This window comes from Myotis lucifugus, unplaced genomic scaffold (genome assembly GCF_000147115.1).
Source record: "Myotis lucifugus unplaced genomic scaffold, Myoluc2.0 scaffold_98, whole genome shotgun sequence".
Lineage (NCBI taxonomy): Eukaryota > Metazoa > Chordata > Mammalia > Chiroptera > Vespertilionidae > Myotis > Myotis lucifugus.
Genome location: NW_005871146.1, coordinates 756,731 through 777,820, shown reverse-complemented (window position 1 = coordinate 777,820; position 21,090 = coordinate 756,731). Strand labels below are relative to the sequence as shown.

The window sequence follows — 21,090 nt, the reverse complement described above, 5'->3', positions numbered from 1 at the left end:
TTGTTAATGATCTTTAAGCTTTTTTTTATATTAGTTGACTATAATGAGTGCAAAAGCTGTAAATAAATATAAACTACAAGCTTAAATGACTAAGTAGCTACTTAGCTTTGTGTGTTACTGGCAGGGGGAGCTGAGGGGCTTGTACTAAGTGCTTTAGACACCCCAGTGTGGCAGGTTTTTTGAGTTGCACTTTCACACTTGTTTTGGACCCTAACTCTGACATTCTCTGCTTCATCATAGACAGGTATAAATGGAAGTTACCAGACATAAATAATAAACAATAATATATATTGTGGTGCTATAAATATTTACAGCATAAATATATATTTGTGGCTGGATATTCAAGGCGTCCATATATTTAACCCTCCTTCTTTCCTTCCTCCCTTCCTTCCTTTCTTCCTTTTTTTTTGAGTAGCTACTATATTAGGTGCTATGTATAGAATACTACATACAGCAGGCTGCCTCAGTCCTGTGCAGTTTAAAGACTAAGAGAGTCAGATATGTAGACTATGATGACACTGAGAGTGAGTTTGGCTCTTGAGTATACACAGCATTGGTCAGTACCACAGAGTGCACTAACAAGTTTGTTGCTAATACTTACACCCAAAAATACAAAGGTGACAGGTGGTGAGAGCAGGGCTGAATTGATGTTCATTTATCACCTGTACTAGAAAAGCTACTCCAACCACCTACCACATGGATAGGGACTCAAGCACCTCCCCTTGGACAGATTGTTAACTTTGCAGGATTTAACACTGTTTTGAGCAGGTTAAAATTATGCGACCATTTAGGGGGAAATATGCTGACTGCTCCATAATGATTTAGTGCTGGAAAGGGCCAAACCCATGCCCACATATGTATTTAGAAACAAGAGGCTGAGACCTGGGAGACGGTGATTTAGAGCTAAAGCCAAAACTGGAATACACATCACCTGGTTAAATGACAAATGGAGTTTAGCCCTATTTTCATGCTCAGGGTATAAGAGCTGGATTATTTTTTAGTTCCATTCAGTCCTGGGAAATTCAAATTAATTAAAAAACTTAAATTGTGAGCCTGCTCTTCATAAGATGCTAATAGGCTGGCTATAGGATAGTATTGGCCAAAATATGGTCCACAGACCACTTGCATGAGAATAACTAGGACTTGTTTAAAGATGCTGATTCCTGATCTCCGACCCAACCTAACAGAGTTTCTCAGGGATACTGAATTTTAAACGAATTTTTCTAGTGATGCTTATGCACATTAACCCTTAGAGTGCTGGGGAGCGTGATCGCGCTCCTCCTGTCTTTCACCAAAAGTGCCCGAGGCGCTTTAATTTTATTTTAACATTATATGTTTTGTTCAATTTTTTTCTACTAGTATTTTATAATACAATCAGCAAACAACATATGTCAAAGATGAAAACAAATGTAGTAAAGGTTTCCTTAAGTTTTTGAATATGTGACTTCATTTACTTGCAATTCATAATTTTTTTCCTAAACTGCTGTAACATCAGCAAAAATGCCTTGGCAATTTTAGCATAGTTCCTAGGATATTGGTTGGCACTCAAAGGGTTAAAGACTCACAAAGATCTTTGATCAGTAGGGCTGGGAATATTTTTTATTTACATTGGTTCTCCAGTCTATAGCGAAGAGAATATTGCAACAGAGAAAGAAATTTCAAGGTTAAATGGCCCTAAGGTTCTATGGCATACACAGTACAATTATTGGAGAGGTGGCAGAGAGTGGGGAGGGACCTGAATGTCTAGGATCTGTGAAGTGGGGTCAGAAGGGAAGGTCATTGATCTTCAGATTCAGTCATGGTGAGAGGACCAGAGCTTTTAAGAACATGGAGGTTTGCCCACAGGCACATGTGCACATGCTCCTGTGAACACATTTATTTCTGAAGCAGTTGAATGTAAATTAAGACATTATGCCCCTTATTACTTAATACTTTATTGCATAGTTGCTAAGATAATTCTCTTAGATAACTGCAGTGTAATAACAAAAATCTGAAAATTCAACAAGGATACAGTACTCTTATCTAACCCACATTAGTCCATGTTTCAATTTTACTATTATTATTTCAATAATATACTATTTGGAAATTTTTTCTACTCCAGAATCACTCCTCAAAAACCCAGTGCAAGATAGTTTGTGACATGTATGGCATTTGCTGGTGACTCCTCTTCTGCACTGGGTTCTTCTTTCCATTTTCTTTAAGCAGTACTTATGCTTTTTTTTTCCTCTTTGAGTCCCAAAGGCAGCTAAAGTAGCACATCACTGCTTCTCAGTTTAACTCTTATAGCAGATGAAACAGCAGTAAACTGACTTAAACACTTACATCTCTCCAAATAATGAATGAATGCTGTCCCATTGGACTTTCATTATTATTCTAGTATCTCAAATTTCTACAGCATTTTATTTTATGGATAGAATAAGAGTATAGAAGCCAGCAGTGACAAAAACTAGCATTATCAGATGGATTTCAGATACATTTTATTGATTTTTTTAGTGAAGCAATAACTTTGTTTTTAAACTGTTTCAGAAAATTTATACTATTTAATTTTATCAAGACAGCATAACTTAAAATAAACTATAGTACTTATTAGCCAGTGTCACTTAAAAACATAAATACAAAAATTCTAAGTAAAACATCAGCAAATAGAGTTCAAGAGTGTATAAAAAAAATATTTGACCAAGTAAAGTTGAAATAAATTTTATAGGGAGTTCAAAATAAATTTAAAAATTCTAAATATCACTGTATCAACCACAAAAGAAAAAAGAAAAACATGATGAAAAGTATTTGAGGCAATTCAGCTGCCATTCCCAAAATAAGAACTCTAAGCAAAATAGGAAAGAAAGAAGCCAAATAACATAATGCAGATTCATTTATGTTGTCATAAATGGTAAAATTCTAAAACTGTGTCATCCTATATAATAAAAGCCTAATATGCAAATTGCCCAACCTGTAGAACAACCAGTTGCTATGTTGCGCACTGACCACCAGAGGGCAGACACTCAATGCGGGAGCTGCCCGCATGCCCCAGGCCAGCCAAATTGGGTGCCAGCGGGAAGCCCCCCCGATCGCCCTGCCAGTCACCCCACAGATCGGCCCTGATTGCCGGCACAGCCTAGGGACCCTACCTGTGCACAAATTTCATGCACCGGGCCTCTAGTTTTAAATAAGAAATTAAGGACACCCTGCCATTGTGGCTCAGTGGTTGAGCATTGACCCATGAATCAAGAGGTCACAGTTGAATTCCCGGTCAGGGCACATGCCCAGGTTGCGGGCTCTATCCTCAGTAGGGAGCATGCATGTCCAAAAAGGACAATGAAAAGGGTAAATGTATCTTTGCTAAACATTAGACTATTCTATAAAGCCACTGTAAGCAAATCTATGTGATATTAACATAGAACTAGACAAATAAGCCAGAGAATCTAGAACAAGATTCCAGTTTTAAATCCTAGGTCTATCATATGTGAGAATTTAATAAATGTCAAAGATGGTATTTCAGTTTAGTAGAAAGTTTGGATTAATTAATTGTGTTCTCACAACTGATTCTTTATTTGGAAAAAAAATAAAATTGGACCCCAATCTTAAACCACATAGTCAATAAATTCCAGATATATTAAAACTTAAATGTGAAAAATAAAACTGTAAGAATTCTAAAGAAACTCCTGAAAACTTCATAACCACAATTGGACACTCAGAAGCTATTCTTAACCATATAAAAATTAAAAGCTTTTATATAGCAAAAGAAACCATAAAGAAATCCAGTAGACAAAGATTGCATTTGGATGAAATTTTATTACATGAAGACAGAGTTGATATCTATTATATGCAAAGAACTCTTAGAAAAGTGATAAAACATGAATGGAAAAAGTACAAAGGACTTGACTAGATGTTTTCAAATCCAAATGTTCAACAAATATATGGAATCATGATCAAAATCACTGGTAGTTGGGGAAATGTAAATTTTTTTAAAGAAAGAGTTAATATCTTTAATTTTTTCAGACTAGAGAATATAAAGTATAACATAACACCCATTACTGATAAGAAAGCAGAGAAAAGATTACCTTGTCCTTTGGGAAGAAAAAAAGAAAATGATTAGAACCTTTTAAGAAAGCAACCAAACAGAATCTGGTAAAACTTAAAATACTCATAACTTTTTCCCAAGCAACCCTACTTTAGGGAATCCATCCCATAGAAATAAAATACAAAGTATAAATGGTATAATATATTATAGATGTTTATTACATACTGTTTGTGAGAACAAAGACCTAGAAACAAAAATGAATGCACCGTTGAAAAAGTATGGTACATCTATGCTATGAATTATTATGTGAGCAGGAAAATGCTGCATTAGTGTCAGACCCAGGGGACTCGGAGGGCTTCCCATGATGTATTGTTTAGTGAGAAAAATGTTATGAAGAAAAATGTGAATGTCTTATTTCTGTAAAACAAATAATGATCCCTCAACAGTATATATGTGTGCGGGGCATGCTGTAAGCAGGGTAAAAAATCTCAGAGGGCCTCCTAGGTTGGTAGCCTGTGGTGAAGGGTGGGGGAGAATTTGAAGAGAGTAGAAGGAGAAAGTCAAGTGGAAAGGGAGAAGAAAAAATAAGATGGCAGCATTGACGGTGTACCCTGTATGCACCACAGTAAGGCCAGTTTATGTGCTGAGAGTATGCAGAGCTTCTGAGATGTCTGTTTCCAGCACCTTCTTCTAGGCATTAAACAGATAACTTCTGTTATTGTGAGGGCAATGAGGGCAACTACTCATGGTCTTTTTCTCCTTGAAATCTGTAGTGCACTGAAGTCCCAGGGCTGTTTTCCTGTCTGCTCCAGGTGAGGGAGGGAGCCTGCAAGTTGTGTTGTCCTTCCTCCACCACACTGCCGATGGCTCTCTCCCAGCAGACTGGGAAAAGCTTGTTTCTCAGGCTCCGCATAACTGAGGTGCATTCAGAGTTCTCTCGGAGACACACATATAGTTCCCATGGGCTTGAGGGCTTGCCAGGTTTGTGGGTGTGGATTTGCTCAATGCTGATGCTAAGCAGTGAGTGACCCAGACAGTCTCTGTGACCCGTGTGCCCGGAACCACAGAGGAGAATGACCCACAGGGCTACCGCGCCTCCCAGACTGAAATGACATACTTATTCCCACCTCTTCTTCAGCATCTGGCTTTCTCTTTCTGAAACACAAACACAAGCATGTCACTCCCCTCTAGAGTACTACACGTAAAAGTAAAGTATAGGAAGCACTACCTCCCCCAAAACTCATTGTCGCAGGAGATAGTTCTGTCACCTTCCAGCCTTGCCTTGCACTGAGTCCTCAGCCAGCCACCATCCTGGATGTCTTCGGTGTCCCCCCACTCCCCCACCCCGCCCCTACCCAAATGTGCCAGGTGCATTACTGCCTCCACGCTTTGTGAGGGGTGTGGTTCTATGGGAGTGCTTCCCTCTGCTCCCCTCTCATGCACATCCCTTACCGTCCTGCCCAATTCCACAGGTACAATGCCTTACAGTTCAGATGCTCTTTGGTCCAAGAATGTTTTCTTGACTCCCTCTTCTCCTTCCCCACTTTTCCCATTAGTAATTTTGCAGAGCACTGTGTTTTATATGTTTGTTTATTTGCCTGTTGCTGGCTATCCCATCCCACCTCTGCAGTAGACCGAGTTCTTGGAGGTCAGGGACCTGCTTCTCCCTTTTTCCCTTCTGTTTTTGTATCTCTGTATTTCTGGGGTTTATCACAGTATCTGGCCCATAATTCACTCCCAATAAATGTCTGCCAAATGAATAATGAAGTACATCATGCTTCCTGAAACTTGATCATAAAATCAGGAGGGGGGGTTGTAAAATTGTGCCTCCGCCAGCACTAACAGAAGACCCAATACTTCACAAAGCTAAGGAGGGTGTAATTCTAAATCACCACTCATCTCACAAAAAAGGTAGCTGTTCATTTCACCAGCTTTCTTGGCTAATCAAATGTTTGCGATGTTGTTTTTAGTGTTCTGTATATTTATTTTATGCTGATTAAACAATAGTTGAAAATGGTCTTTCATTTATTTTCTTTGGATGGTGTCTTCAGAGTTGTGAATCATTGATGCTCAGGTTTGGACTTGCCTGAGAGTTAAGTCATCATTCCATGGAACTGAAACACTTGAGCTGTGTGAGTGGAAAGGTCTCTTTTAATGGCTCCTTGTTCTCCACACAGATTTTCACCGCATTACCACCCTTCACTCTGGGAATCTTTGAGAGGTCTTGCACTCAGGAGAGCATGCTCAGGTTTCCACAGCTCTACAAAATTACCCAGAATGCTGAAGGCTTCAACACAAAGGTAAACAGAATGTTATCACAGAATCATTATCTGAAAAAGGAGTCAGCACTGCTTTTTGTCTTCCTGCTTTAGTTATAAGCTTGCGAGATCACTGAAGCTTCAGAGAGAATATTGTTTTAAATATTGATTTTTAGAGAGAAAAGAAGGGAGAGAGAGAGATAGAAACATCGATGGGAGAGAATCAACATCGATCCACTGCCTCCTGCATACCCCCTACTAGGAACTGAGCCTGCAACCCAGGTATGTGCCCTGATTGGAAACCAGTGACCTCTTGGTTCAAAGGCCAACACTCAACCACTGAGCCACACCTGCCTGGCGAGAGAATATTTTTTTAATTGATTTATTTCATTTTTTCCATCACCTTTTATGTCCTTCTATGTCCTTTTCCACCTCCAACTCTCCCTGCCCGCACCATCACCACACTGTTGTCCATATCCATGAGTTCTAGAGAGAATAGTTGAATGAGGTAAGACCAGGGCCCTCTTCCAACATAGCAAGCCCAGTGAATTTGAGATGCCAAATCAGAAAGGAAGTTGCCATGTGACACATGGTGCTCCTTTTGGTTCTTCTTTGTCAACTCCTTCCTTCTTCTCCACATGTGCCTCAGACATCAATGTGGCCAGGAGCACCCATGGCCCCAGTTCCTTTAGGATCAGCCATCAGACATGCCCCTCCCCTTTCATAAAGTCCTGCACTTAGGAGGCTGGAGCATTCTTACCACCATTGCTTGTTTTATCGTTTAAAAGAAAATATCACTTTAGTTAGTGAATAAAATTGTCCAGATGTGGACACAGAAATTAAGTCAGTCATGGGTATTTTTTTTTCAGGATGGAGAATCAGAAAATAAAAAACATTAGACAAAAAGGTTCAGGCGATCTTGACAAGAGTCAAGCAAGAGCTGGGTTACGTGTCACAGAGATTCTGCAGTCATGATGGCTGAGGGGGTCTCACTCGACTGCCAGTCACAGCTGAGAGTGACAGAGCAGTTGCTGCCACCGGCCAGAAGGAAAGAATGTGCCTGGCTTGGTGGAAGAGGCAAAGCTGTGAACGCGCCTGCATTGCCTCATTTCTGGCGGGTTTTGTGCAGAAGGGGATTAGGAAGTTTATACAGAGGTCCACTGCCCTGGTCAGTTACAATACTGGATTCTGGTTGTGTACATGATTTTTTTGGTAGCCACTGGAGTCTTAGTAAGGAAGACATACGAAATTCTCAAAAAGAGAACAATGTCTGAAGACTTCACTTTAAGCCAGGTATTACTGATAGCCTTCCTTCAGAGCTGCCTTATTTTGGAGCATGCCCGAGACCGGGGAAAATAAAAGGAATTCTATTGGTTCTGGTATGTTTCATACACAGGAGACTTGGATGACTGTGTCAATCCTTGTTTCTGTGATTCTATCAATGGGAAATATCTATCAATGGCCTATTTGTTCTGCATTATTTACATAAATCGTATCTGTTTTTTACAGAGTTTGAATTCAAAGGCTGTGTAAGGTGCAAAATAAGTAGGGAATGGACCCTTAAAGGTAATAGAGCTGAGAAGGATCTGAGACTTATTTGTAGGCACCTTGAAGATCTGAGAAGTGGGGGGAGTAGAGTATAGAAGTGAGGGGAGCTCTGACTGGTTTGGCTCAGTGGATAAGAGCGTTGGCCTGCGGACTGAAAGGTCCCAGGTTCGATTCCGGTCAAGGGCATGTACCTTGGTTGCGGGCACATCCCCAGTAGGAGGTGTGCAGGAGGCAGCTGATCGATGTTTCTCTCTCATCGATGTTTCTAACTCTCTATCCCTCTCTCTTCCTCTCTATATAAAAAAAAAATCAACAAAAATATATTTTAAAAAAAGAAGAAGTGAGGGGGAAAGTAAACATTTAAAATGGGAAAAATCTCTTTGTCTTATAATTTTTCATTATTTTATGTTGTCCTACCTAGGATTAAACTGTATGACAATTCCCAGATCTATCTGTAAATTTTTAAGAAAATTTAATCTGGCTTTAGTAGTTCTATCATCTCAGTGGTTAAACAGATGATTAAATGCATTTATGAAACTGTAATTTAGAAGAAAATAAATTTTGCATTCTTTTATTTGATCTTACAAGTGTTAAGGTAAAGAGAATTTTTAAATGTGCATGATATTAACCAAAATTCTAAAAATTAAAAAGTTGAATGGAGAGATTTAAAGGAGTAAAACAAAAGAGAATGCTGTGTAAGAATTATATTTTAAATGCTTTCAGAAAACACACAGTTTCAGTCTCCTATTGACAATTTTGACCAGATAACCTTTTTCTGGATGATTTTGTTGTCTTTGCTTGTAAAATTTTGGTGTCTTTCTTAGGGTTCTAAAGAAAACAGCTCATAATTCATTTTTTCAGATGTGGATAGATTGTATATTGGTCTAAGTACATGTGTATATACATTCAGGTCTTTGTACTAAATAATAGTATCTGGAGATCATCCAGTCATTTGTGTGTAAAAAATGAGGAAATTGTTTTGTTTTGTTTTGTTTAACTTCAAGAATAATATGCTACTCCTGGAGCCGTGCAGCACGCTGCCCGTGTCCTTCTCGATGAGGCGTCCGTTGAGTTACTGAGTCAGAGTTGTGGGCAGTTCCTGACTCCCTCGGTTTGTTTTCCCGTAGGTTTTCTGGGGTCACTGCATCAACGCCTTGGTCCACTCCCTCATCCTCTTCTGGTTTCCCATGAAGGCGCTGGAGCACGGTAATGGCTTCATGATTTCCACTGTCAGCAAGTAGCCTTGTAATCCCTCTCCTGCCAGTTGTTCACAATTTTTTGCCCAGTTCTGCAGACCTAGAGATCACAAGAACAAATCTGAGAAGAAAAACATACCTAAAATCTAATGAGCCCTCGTCTCAGGTTTATAGCTCATAGGTTTCATCCACTCTGGCTCTGAAAACCCATTTTCTTTCCAGTTGCCTGGAGAGCTTAAATCCTAGGAATCCTAAACTTTATTTTTAATAACTGTTTGAGTCAAGGATCTTGAAGGAAAGCACTGTACTATAATGAAACATCAATGCCTCTTGCCTGTGAGTTTGAAATTTTTTGGTAATTATTTGGGCTTTCATTTTCTAAGCTACACAGACCTTAAGCAGAGTAACTAAAATCTTTTAGAAGTCTAATTTTAACCTAGTTTCCTGAGTCTTCTCTCCTTGACATATACTTTTCAAGCAAATGTTTGAAGTGTGTTTAAGGATATAGCTCCCGATGAGTTGTAGTCTACCCTACAGCTAGAAGATGTTTGAGAAAAGCCACTGACTACATGTGTGCACACTTCTCAATACATCCAAATGTTGCCTCTCACAGAGACAGCTTTTAGTCTCAGAAAACAAAAAGGTATCACGAGAATGCTACTCTTTCATCCCTTTCAAATAGTGATAATTCCCCTGGGAAAAATTACTCCAAATGTTGACTAGACAAGGCCTTTGATTGTTCAGAGACCCAAAGAATATAAAGTTTCCAAGCTTCTTTGTTTCTGTGTCAATGTGTTCTGTGCTTCAAGCAGATATGATTCATTCTCACTGATATTAACCTATTAAATCCTGACAGACAAAATGCATGCACTGCCAGTTTATTCTACCCTATGACCTATTCTTTCCATTTCCTCAGACCTCACATTCAGAGCCCTCTGTGGGACCCTTTGAGGGTCCCTAAGTCTCTACATCAGAAAATAAAAATTTCTGCTTCTAGCCCCACCCCCAAAGGAACGTTCTAATGTGATCATTTTTGTTTAACTCTAAAGCTTTCCTGTGATTCATCTTTACTCATAGTGGATTTAATTTATCTTGAAAGATTTTGTAGGGGTTTACGAATATGAGTGTTGGATATGGTTGGTTTTAGCAGCTCTGACAATTTAGTGGTAGAAGCAGCCATCATTTTATTAGGAGCGACCGCAGATGGGAAGCAGTATGTCTGATGAGCATCAGGACAGTTTTGGTAACTGTTCTTTGGTCCCTGAGCCCAGCCGTTTGTGCTTAGGAAGAGACAGTAGATAGTGCAGGTTGACCACAAGTACTACCTCCAGGCCCCGTACCTTTATCATGTAGACATTACACTCTGTTTCGGTCTGAAGTGCTTGTCTTTGGACTCTGAGAAGTTTTATAAGATGGTCATTCACTTACCTGCTTCAAAAGGAACTAATATGGCCCCATTCTGCAGTAAAAACATTGGTTTCCTAATCCCGGAGCTGTGATTATGTAGTATGAGATTGTAGCTTGTAGTTTATGGTGGAATTGCTATAGTTCACTAGATTTTGTTACGTAAATCCATTCATTTGCCTTGTGCTGTATGCTTAGAGGATAGACTCCCGACTGTTACTGATTTACCTGATGTATCACCAAGTGAATTTCAAGTTAGCTTTGCTGCCCTTATCTGCTTCCCTCAAATTCACAGTTTGCCTGACAGTCAGCCAATAGGGTGATTTTTTTCTTATTTCTATTATTATCATCATCATTGATGTCATCATATGGTTATATTTATTAAGGCTTCAGCACTGAGAATTTTTTCAGTTGTGTTGTAAACAATGACCTATTGAGTGAAATTGTTTAAGATGAAATAAATTGCAAATATTGTGTATTTGGCATAGAACAAAGGAAGGCCACTGGTTTTCTTGTTTTTTAGTTGACTTCCTCTAACAAATTGCATGAGTATTTTAGAATTAATTGCTAAATTCTATTAGTGCACAGCAAAAATGATTACATCATTGCTCATTAACCTTATTAATTCATGTAATATTTATGTCCAAGACACTGTAATAGATCTTAAGGGTATTAGGGATATAGATCAATGAGGTCTGATCTTCAAAGAGTTTGTAGTCTGATGAGGGAGATTATATTCGCATGTGGATAATTCCAGCACAAGGTAGAAAATAACTGTCTCACATAAAATACAGATAAAGTGCTATCAGATTTCAGGGGGCTGAGAAAGAGATGCCTTTCATTTGGGATTATTAATAGTTTGTTAGGGGAGATAACATTTAGGCTTAGCCTGGAAGTCAAGTAGGATTGAGATGTGTAGGAATGGAGGGAGGAGCCAGACAAAGTGGGGAATTTTAGGGCAGATGTGGAAAGCTGTGAGAAGTTCATCGCTTCAAGGGTGGAAGATAATGAAAAGTTTCAGGAAGCAGGCAAAAGCTGGATTGCAGAGGGCTTTGAATGTGAGGTTAAGAAACTGGGACTTAAGGAATTTTTAGGAATTGAGGAGTCAATATGGAATTTAGATCAAGGAGAGTGTTATCAGAGCAATTTGAAAAAAATAATCTATCATGTGAATGATAGAAGGTGGATGACAAGGATACTAGGTGTGTCTCTGGGTATTCCAGGGGAGAGCTTAAGGAGGGTTAAATCCAGGAGATGGGAATGTGTGTATTGAGGAGGAAATAAGTTTTGAGAACTTATTTATTAGCAAAATCATGACATATCTATGATGGCCTGACAGTGAGTACAATGGATATAAACTCAGCCTATATTGCCCTCTGGGGGCTTATATAAAGTTAGAGTTGATGATCAGGAATTATGTAAATAATGTTTTATTACTGGCATGCTCTGTCTACGACTGCACGTGGAGTTTATAATACAGGGATACAACCTAGTCTAGTGGGTCAAGCAAGAATCTTCTCAAAGGAAGTAATATTTAAGTTCTTGAAAGATGAGAAGGGCACAATCAAGTGGGGCAGAGGAAAGGTGGGGAGAAAGCATTCCTGGCCAGGACCAAGCGAGCACACAGAACCTGCACTGAGGAGGAACCTGAAGAGGCCATCAGCAGTCCAGTTGACCCTTGAACAACACGGATGCTGACCCCCTAGAGCAGTCAAAAAACCACATATAACTTTTGATTCCCCAAAATGTATTTACTAATAGCCTACTACTGACTGGAAACCTTACCAATAACATAAACAGGCAATTAACACCTATTTTGTATGTTATATGTATTATGTATTATATGCATGCAATGCACTAGAGAAAATAATGTAATTAAGAAAATCATAAGAAAGAGAAAATACATTTACAGTTTTTGTTGAAAAAATTCACATATAACTAGACTCATAGTGCAAACCTGTATTCAGGGGTCAACTATCTTTCCAATGGGTGGAGGTGGGGGTGGGGGCTGGATTCTAGACTTTATTCAGCCTGTCATGAACCTTTCAGGACACTGAGCATCCCTGGCCTGGACAGTAAATGTCATCGGCACTCCCCTCTTTCCCTGCCCTTGTGCAACTATAAACCAAAACATGTCTCCACACATTTCCAACTTCCCCTCTGGGGTCAGCACAGCACCCGTTGTCAAGAGAGCTATGGCACGGGCTGGGGGCAGGGGGAGGAGTATGGATGGTGGGAAGGAGTGGCTGGAAAAGGGGGTAAAGAAGTTAGGTGATGGTAAGGTCACAAAAACCCAGGTGAGGACTTTTTCTCAGTGAAGGGTTTAAGGTCACAGAGTTACATGGTGGAGTTTGCACATGTAAGATTGGCAAGAGAGCATGGGGTTATTGGGGGGGGGGGCGGGTGAGGAGTCATAGAGAAGTCAATGGTGGAAATCAAGAAAGTTTGCAAGTTTGAAAAGACCGAGATATGGCAACTGATTGGATTTCTTATTTATGGGTACTGATTTACTGCCCTAAGTACACATGAGTTCTGTTACACTTAGAATTGCCATTTAGAAGAATGTATTCACCCCACCCCCAGAGTAGCATAGGAGCATGGCACCAATTTGAGACAACCTGGGGCACTTTTGAAGCATTGGAGGGGATCTTGGTCTAATAGAAAGTTGCCTTTAGGCCTACCTCTATCCTCCCAGTCCTGCCTGAAGCTGTCCCTCAGACACTTCCCTAAACTCAAAGCCTGTGGAGTTTTGCTTGACTAGGCACCAAGGTCACAAGGGTAGCTTCATGTCATTGTTTCATACTATGTGAGTTGTGTCATAAAGACAGTGAATTTTACCAAAATTCTCTCCTCACTGTCCATGGTGAGTCTTAACACTTGGAGTGCAGGTGAATTTCCCGCCAAAATATAAGATGGCTCTGTCTTTTGGTTTTGTTCCATCCACCAAAAGGGTGGATTACAAACAAATATTTGGTAATACGCAGTTACAATCGGCCCGAGTTTACACGTTTCCCGCACAAGGGTAGCTTCATGTCATTGTTTCATACTATGTGGGTTGTGTCATAAAGACAGTGAATATTACCAAAATTCTCTCCTCACTGTCCATGGTGAGTCTTAAGTACATGTCAGTGCTGTTCACTGGGCACATAATTGTTGGGAAGAAATCTTTTTGAGAAGGTGTGAGTACATTGTTCATTCCTTAGAAAGCTTCCAAGAATTTTGCTTTGCTTATTTTTGCATGGTTTTGGATAGACTTTACAAAGCACTCCTTTCCTGATGGAGTTTGTGATGATTCATTTCAAGTTTCAAAATAAATTTTTCCACTCAAGCAATTCAGTAAATCAGATTTCTTCCAACCATCACAACTTTACGGTTACTCCCATGGCCTGCCTGCAGCTCCCACCCTTTGATCTGAACAGTGAATATAGTTTAAAACCAGAGAAGTCACCTTCATAGGCACCGAAATTCATCAGGAGCCTTGGTTTCAGGCCACACTTAGGTTTTCCATTGGTGTATTCCATCTGCATATTTGAGCAACCCTCCTTGAAGAGGAATGTGGTTATTGGCAAAAGAATGTAAAATCAGTTTTCATTTTTAAAAAAGGAAATTTTCCAATTTTTCTTGATGAAATGTAAGAGGGAGGTGATGGGAAAGAGACTACTGAATACTTACTAGCAGAAAAATTTTTCAAAAATATGTGTTCTGGATTGCTCACAGTCCATACCCTTGAACCATTTCCACCCACTTCCAGAAGAAAAAATACCATATGGATACTTATTATATTGGCACTAATTAAGCAACAAGGTTTCTCAACATTTTGGGAGAAAGCTATTTTATACTTTTTAATAAATATGCTACTGGAAGATTAGGCATGTTTTATAAACTGAAATAATGCACGTGCATAAAATGAAACATAGTGTACTCTCTGTGGCATTATTGGGTCATTTTAGCTTGAACTGTTTATGACCTAAACCTGTTACTGTACACTTGGCTATTTTATATCATGTAAACCCTGATGGTTTGCATTGTTTTACATTAAGCACAATTTGAGCAAGGCCACCATTGTTCTCTGAGGTTGCACTTTCTTAAACTCAGCATTCACCCATTATAAAGAAAAAGACAATGATTATGCTCTTTATGCCAGGCCAGTACCGGTTTCTGGGCATACAGTCACGTGTATAACAGGCACATTCCCTGCCCTTATGGAACTTAAACCGAGGGAAGGCAAGATTGCACAATGAGAAGTATTGCAAAAGAAAAAGGTCAAGGTCAAATGTATGTATGCCAAGGAAAGCTAACCTGGTCCCATTGAGTTTTAAGGCTTTCTTCCTGGAGGATGTGACAGCAGAGTTAAAGGATGAGTATCAGTGAGCCAGGTAAGAGTAGAGAGAAAAGGGATGTGGGATAGCCTGGTTGAGAGTGTGATTTCAAGTGCAGAAGGCATATGTGGATGGCCGTGGGGAACACAGTGTGAGATTCAGATTGCCTTGGGATGACAATGATGGAGACAAGGACATCAGACCTCCCAGGCTTTGGGGGATTTGTGAGTCTTTGTATTATAAGTTTAATGGAAGCCACTGATAAGCAGAGAGCCATATTTCTGATTTATTTTAATGTAACCACACTGGGAGGATGATTGTTGGAGTCCAGGCTGGCTGCTGCCTGGTCTACTGTAGTGACAACGGCAGTGGAGAGAAGTAGAGGGACTAAAGGGCTGCTTTGGAGGTAAAGTTGGAAGAATTCAATATCACATTAATGAATCTTCCCTAATCTACCCAATTGTAATATGTTCTAAACCCTTCAAAAGAGTAGGCTGTTGCAGTCACAAAGTTTACCAACAAAATACTATATTTTAAAGACAGGTACATGAAACCATAAATTGACACTTTGTTCCCCTTTAAGTCACTGACCATACTGTGTACAGATTTTAAAAGATCTAAAATAAAGATCCAGAGATGAACATTAAATGCTAAATGAGGGGGAAGGGGGAATAGTAGCTCCACGTGGCCTCTGCCATCTGGAAAACCTTCTGAGAGGCCAGGGCAGTGCAGAGGACGCTCATAAACTCCTGCAGCATATAAATGAGTGAGTGGAACTTGCTCACTAAAAACTGGAAAGACAGGGCACTCTAGGAGCTTTTTGATTTATACAAATGAAACTACAGCTTATAAATCTAAATAACTAGTATAATACACTTAAAATAAGACCAGGTTTCCAAATTCAAAATACATTTTTTTCTGTTTTGATGTGCTTTAAACACAGTGGACTGGTAGATACAACTCTAGAGTTGTCCTGCCCACACATCTATAGCACTGCTGTTTGGAAACACAGTTTGGTTGGAAGGCCATTATTTCCATTCTGTTAAATATTTCTTATGTTTCAGTGTCTCTTTTAATAAACTCTACATTACATGTATTTTAAAGAGTTGGATTTAGTGTAATGTTATAAGAAGTGTGAGCCAGAGTACCCAGATTTGACCCTTATAACTTTATCAGGAAGTTGAATCAAGGTGTGTTAGCCAGGGTGGGAATAGCTGCTACAACAAACAATCCCAAATCCCAGGGCTTACCCAGTAAAGGCTTATTTCTTACTCATGTCACTACCAAATGGAGGACTGCATTGTTCATAGGTGTAGTTACCATATTTTCTTTATTTTTGATGCTCTGACATTAGGAGCCTTGATCCTGGAGAGACTATCCCTCCCAGGGTTAACAAATTCCTAGAGAGAGCAAATTACTTCCTTGCAAGATCAAAGCAACCAGCCTAGAACCCACACCCCCACCATCTCCTTTATCAAACTCCCACACACCAAGCCAATATCCTCCTGACCTAATCCCTGGGGCCAGGAACCAGACAACTATGGACTGCCTTAAACCCAGTGCCTGAGGACATTGTTAAACTATTTAATCCTAGGCTAACACAGCGTACCTACCCTGCCTTGCCCATTTCCTCCCTTGAAAACCATAATAACGGCTCTGGGCCATGCTCTCCCCTCTGCCTCCTTGACCAACCCTGGTGCTTCTACATGTAGCCCTGCATGGTGTCCTGTGCCTCCTGTTTCTGGGGATCTGTAAGTATAAATTTTTTCCTCTTGACACTCACTTCCATGTGTGTGTGTCTTACTGTGCCTGAGTAAAATAAAACTGGGTCCATTTCAATACAATGCGACTCCATTTAGTGCATGGCCCCTGAGTTTACCCTCAGCCTTAACACACTGTAAAGGAGACAATCAGGAGCAGCATAGCTTGTTCTTAACCATCTCTGGCAAGAAGTGAGCCATCACTTCTGCTCATGTCTGAGTGGCAACAAGTAGTTTCAGGGCTCCAACTGGGTACCAGGGACTGGGGAATGTTATTTAGCTGGGCACCCGAGAATAAGCAGAGAGTCTATGGCCTCATAAAGTGGCTGTTTAACATTGGCAATTGAGTGTACTTTCCATCCTCTTTACTTCCTTTTAAAAATCTATTTTTAGTAAACAAGTGAAAAAAGAAAAATATTGAAATTTGAGTTTCATATTCATCAGAAATGGCCATAGAGAAGAGAAAATCTAGCAAAAGGCTTATATAACCAGGAACTTAACCCAACATTGGTTATAAATGTAATTATAATCACTAACACTTGAATAAACTCTACCTTTTATAGACTCTTTCCAATATTTTTTACTACTCTTTACAGAGAAAGGAAAAAATAAATTTTCTCTTCATGAAAACATAGTGTTGGAAGCAGAAAACCTCGTTTCAGTTATTGTTCAGGCAGTACAAGCATTTGAACAGAATGGGTTCTAAAAGTTTGTAAATTTGTTATGTGAAACTTGGAATACATTTTCACTGTTGAGATTAATCTAAGAGTAGCTGGTTGGCATTGTACCTCCTCTGAACCTCTGGAATCTTAAAAGGGCCCAGAAGTGAGGTCGAGAAAGGCAGCCTGATAATATTCAGGAATTGGGGCTGCTCTGAACAAGTGCTTCTGAAAGATCTCTAAGCAAAAGGGCAGGAGAGGGAAAGCAGGAGATGCTGGGCATCTGCTCTCCAACCCAAATCCTTGGCACATGCCTCGATGTCAAGGGAACGGTGCCACCTCCACCTTAATTCTCCCCACGGAGTCACATGTGCTCGAGCTGCCTGTGATGGTTAGTTCATGTGCTCCATGGATTCTTACTACATTCAAAATACACCTATAAATCCACCCCATCTGTTTTCCTGATTATTAAATCCGATCCTCTCTGACTGTACTGTGCTATGCTATAACGTTGTCTTCAAATTTTGCTTTTTGTCAAAACCGTTTCTGAGTAGATTTTTGTGGTTTAGCTGGGTAATGAGGTAATGTTTTTAATGAGCATTTAATTGAAATGGCATCTTTATAAATGTCATCAGCCTAGCCCTTTGGAATATTCTGAAGTAAGTTCCTTGATCATTCTGTCTGTTAGGAAAATGAGACATACTTTTCTTACAAACCCTGGGTTTTCCCGAAATTATTTTCAAAGAGGTTTTTGCATGCAGCATTTTGGGCTGCCACTGCTAATGTGGAGGGCTATGTGGTTTTGTCCCAATTGTCCACAATAGTCTGTGTCAGTGACTGTGTTTCTAAACCTCATTTGGCTAATCCTACATTATGTTGGATTCAACCAGATTCTGCAAATAATATCAGCCTGGGAGAACCGGCTTAACCACTGCTGTGGGTCAGCGGATCCTGAAGCCATAGCATTACCTGGGCCTCTAAGACACACACTGGCTGTAGGCAACGCCCTCCTCTCTCTTTTCAGCCCTCAAAGGGGTGAATCTGATCCTGGATTTGCAAAAGACTGACATCTCAGATTGTTCAGTTAAATGCCAACTGTTCTTGATGCAACAGGCAGTTAGTTACTCCTACTTGCCCCTCTTGCTGGTAGCCTTTGTGTGCTAATGATGGGTTTGGTCAGGCTGGTTAACATAAGGAAACAAAGGTTTGGTGAGATCACAGCTCTCCACATGCACTTTTGGTGGATCTCTTTTATAGGGACCTTCTTAGAGCCTTGCAGGGCTTGGCACCTGCTGACCTCAACACCTGGCACCTAGTACCTCAGCCCCACCCCCACTTCGGCTGCTCACCATCCCATTGGGGCAGGATGGAGTCAGGCTGGAGCCCCCCTCCAGACCTCTATGCAGGCTGAGTCCCTTTTTTCGCCAGAATTGTCCTTTCCCTTCTCACTGCCCCCTTCCTCCCAAATATCAATCTATCCCATCTCACGCTGCTTTGTCTGAAGTAATGTTCTTACTACATTTACACAGATGGGGTGGAATGATGTTTGGAAAGCTGGCTTGGGGAACCTAACTACTGACCTTGGTTTGGGGGTTCTTTTTCCTCTATCAAAAAACATCACGGGAATTTTCAATATCTGACTAAAATTAAAACAGCTAAACTATAGGAAAGATACTTTCCTGACTAGAGTGTTGGGATCACCACAGTACAGTTAACACTAAGCAAAGTGGGAAGAAATAATTTGGCAGAAACAACCTTTAGGAGTAAACCTGGACAATCAAAGCAGGCTTTTCCAGCCTGGGGTTACCAGCAAGCTGTAGCTCATTAATGCATTCATCCACAAATGGTTTCATAGGACTTCTGATCTCTCCTTCAGGGCTATGCTATTGGCAAGTTTTAACAAGGAATAATACCCACAGGGATTTGCCTCTAAAACATTTGAAATATAACCTGTAAGAGAGCAATCCATTCCAGGGGATTTTCTGAGCCAGGGTGTACAGAGTGGTAACTTGTGACTTGTTTAGAAGATGCATCTTTTCAGAAGTGCTTGGCATGTCCCGAACCTCAAGTTGGTTTGGGAGTTCCTCCTCCAAGGAATAAATTATTTCCAGATGATATTAGTTTGACTGGGACAGGAGACACTCTTTCCTAAGCAGAATACTAAAATGTGATGGTGAGTTATCCTTCTGAAATGAACTAAAAGGTTAGGTTAATCCTGTCTTTATTACAGTTAGTTTAAGTGTATTTAAATGACCTCAAGGTCAACATTTTATTTAATGCCAGTAGCACTTTGCTATCATGACAAGTAGAAATGAATGCATAATAAAACTTTAGAAGCTACATTTGGGCCAAACCAGTCAACCAGTCGTTCGGTCGTTCAGTCATTTAGTCGCTTAGGCTTTTATATCTATAGATTACACCTGACATTTTATTGCACATGTATTTGTGTTTATATTCTGGCTCCTTCACTATAGTGTGAGCTACTTGAAGGCAGGGACCTTGTCTCCCCATTCCCATAATAGTACCTGTCATAAAGTAAACTTCAAATAAATATTTGTTGTATAAAGAAAGAATATTGTTACCTCTTTCAAGGCTATAATCTATATTAGAATCAAATAAAAGGTGCCCTGTCTAATCTCAAGTGTTTATTTATTGAGGCATGCTTTTAAAATGTCAAATTTAGCCCTAGCTGGTTTGGCTCAGTGGATAAAGTGTCAGCCTGCAGACTGAAGGGTCCTGGGTTTGATTCCAGTCAAGGGCATATGCCTGGTTGCAGCTCAATCCCCAGTAGGGGGCATGCAGGAGGCAGCCAATCAATGATTCTCTATCATCATTGATGTTTCTATCTCTCTCTCCCTCTCCCTTTCTCTCTGAGTCAATAAAAATTTATTAAAATAAATAAATAAATAAATAAATAAATAAATAAAATGTCACATTTATTATTAAAACAATCTTAGGGCCATTTACTGAAAAGTAAACCCCCACAATTTTGAATAGCTATTTGGTAATACATCAACTTGTTACCTTCTTGGTTAATTTAGCCTCTCCCTTATTTTTTGAACTTTTCCCTTCCTTTTTATTTTATTTTATCTTATTTTTATTTATTTATTTATTTATTTATTTATTTATTTATTTATTTATTTTTGTTAATCCTCACTCAAGGATATTTTTCCATTGATTTTTAGAGAGAATGGAAGGGAGGGGGAGAGACAGAGAGAGAGAATGTGAGATAAATGCATTGATTGGTTGCCTCCTGCAAGTGGCCCTGTCAGGCCGGGGTCGAGCCTGAAACTGAAGTAGGTGCCCTTGACTGGAATTAAACCTGGCACCCTTCAGTCCATGAGCCAATGCTCTATCCACTGAGCCAAATCAGCTAGGGCTCTCTTTCTTCCCTTTTAATGAAATCCTACCTAAGCTTCTAGTCTCTCTTTACCACCTCCTCTCCCTAAGCTTTGAGATCATTCCTTTTAAAGTCTGTGGTCATTGTCTCTCTCCTCCTCCTCCTCTTCCTTCTCCTCCTCCTCCTAGGATAATCCTTATGTTCCCCACGCTAGAATCAGGAAGAAGGGCATGCCCTGGTGCTAGGTCCAGGGTTCCAGGATTACCAGATTCTACCTGTGACGACACTTGATTATTATGGTGTTTTAGAAAACTAAGCAGATTTTAATTCTTTAATAGGATTCTTCAACAAGCACATGGGTAAATCCCTGAGCCCAATTATGTGTGAGTTGAAATTTTGAACACAAAAACTCCTATATACTTGGCCGGTAGGCCACAGGTCTGAATTTGAGCATAAAACAGAATAAAAGGAGATTGGCCATTCAAAGAAACCATTCCCGATCTTAACATAGGCTTTGACTCCTCTGGATAAAAACTGGCATTTTCACAGCAGGCTAGCTGACTTGAATTAGATCATTCTATTTTGTTT

The 21,090-nt window shown here is 39.9% G+C and overlaps 1 protein-coding gene across 3 annotated transcripts in view; it reads left to right on the top strand.

Annotated features, from left to right (window-relative positions):
- ATP8A2 (ATPase phospholipid transporting 8A2) overlaps positions 1-21,090 on the top strand; it is a 547,249-nt gene that overhangs the window by 370,695 nt on the left and 155,464 nt on the right. For all 3 annotated transcript variants that reach the window (XM_023756696.1, XM_023756695.1, XM_023756697.1), the window contains exons 28-29: positions 6,196-6,318; positions 8,952-9,030. In XM_023756696.1, coding sequence (XP_023612464.1) covers positions 6,196-6,318; positions 8,952-9,030 — 202 coding nt within the window. The remainder of the gene's footprint in view (positions 1-6,195; positions 6,319-8,951; positions 9,031-21,090) is intronic.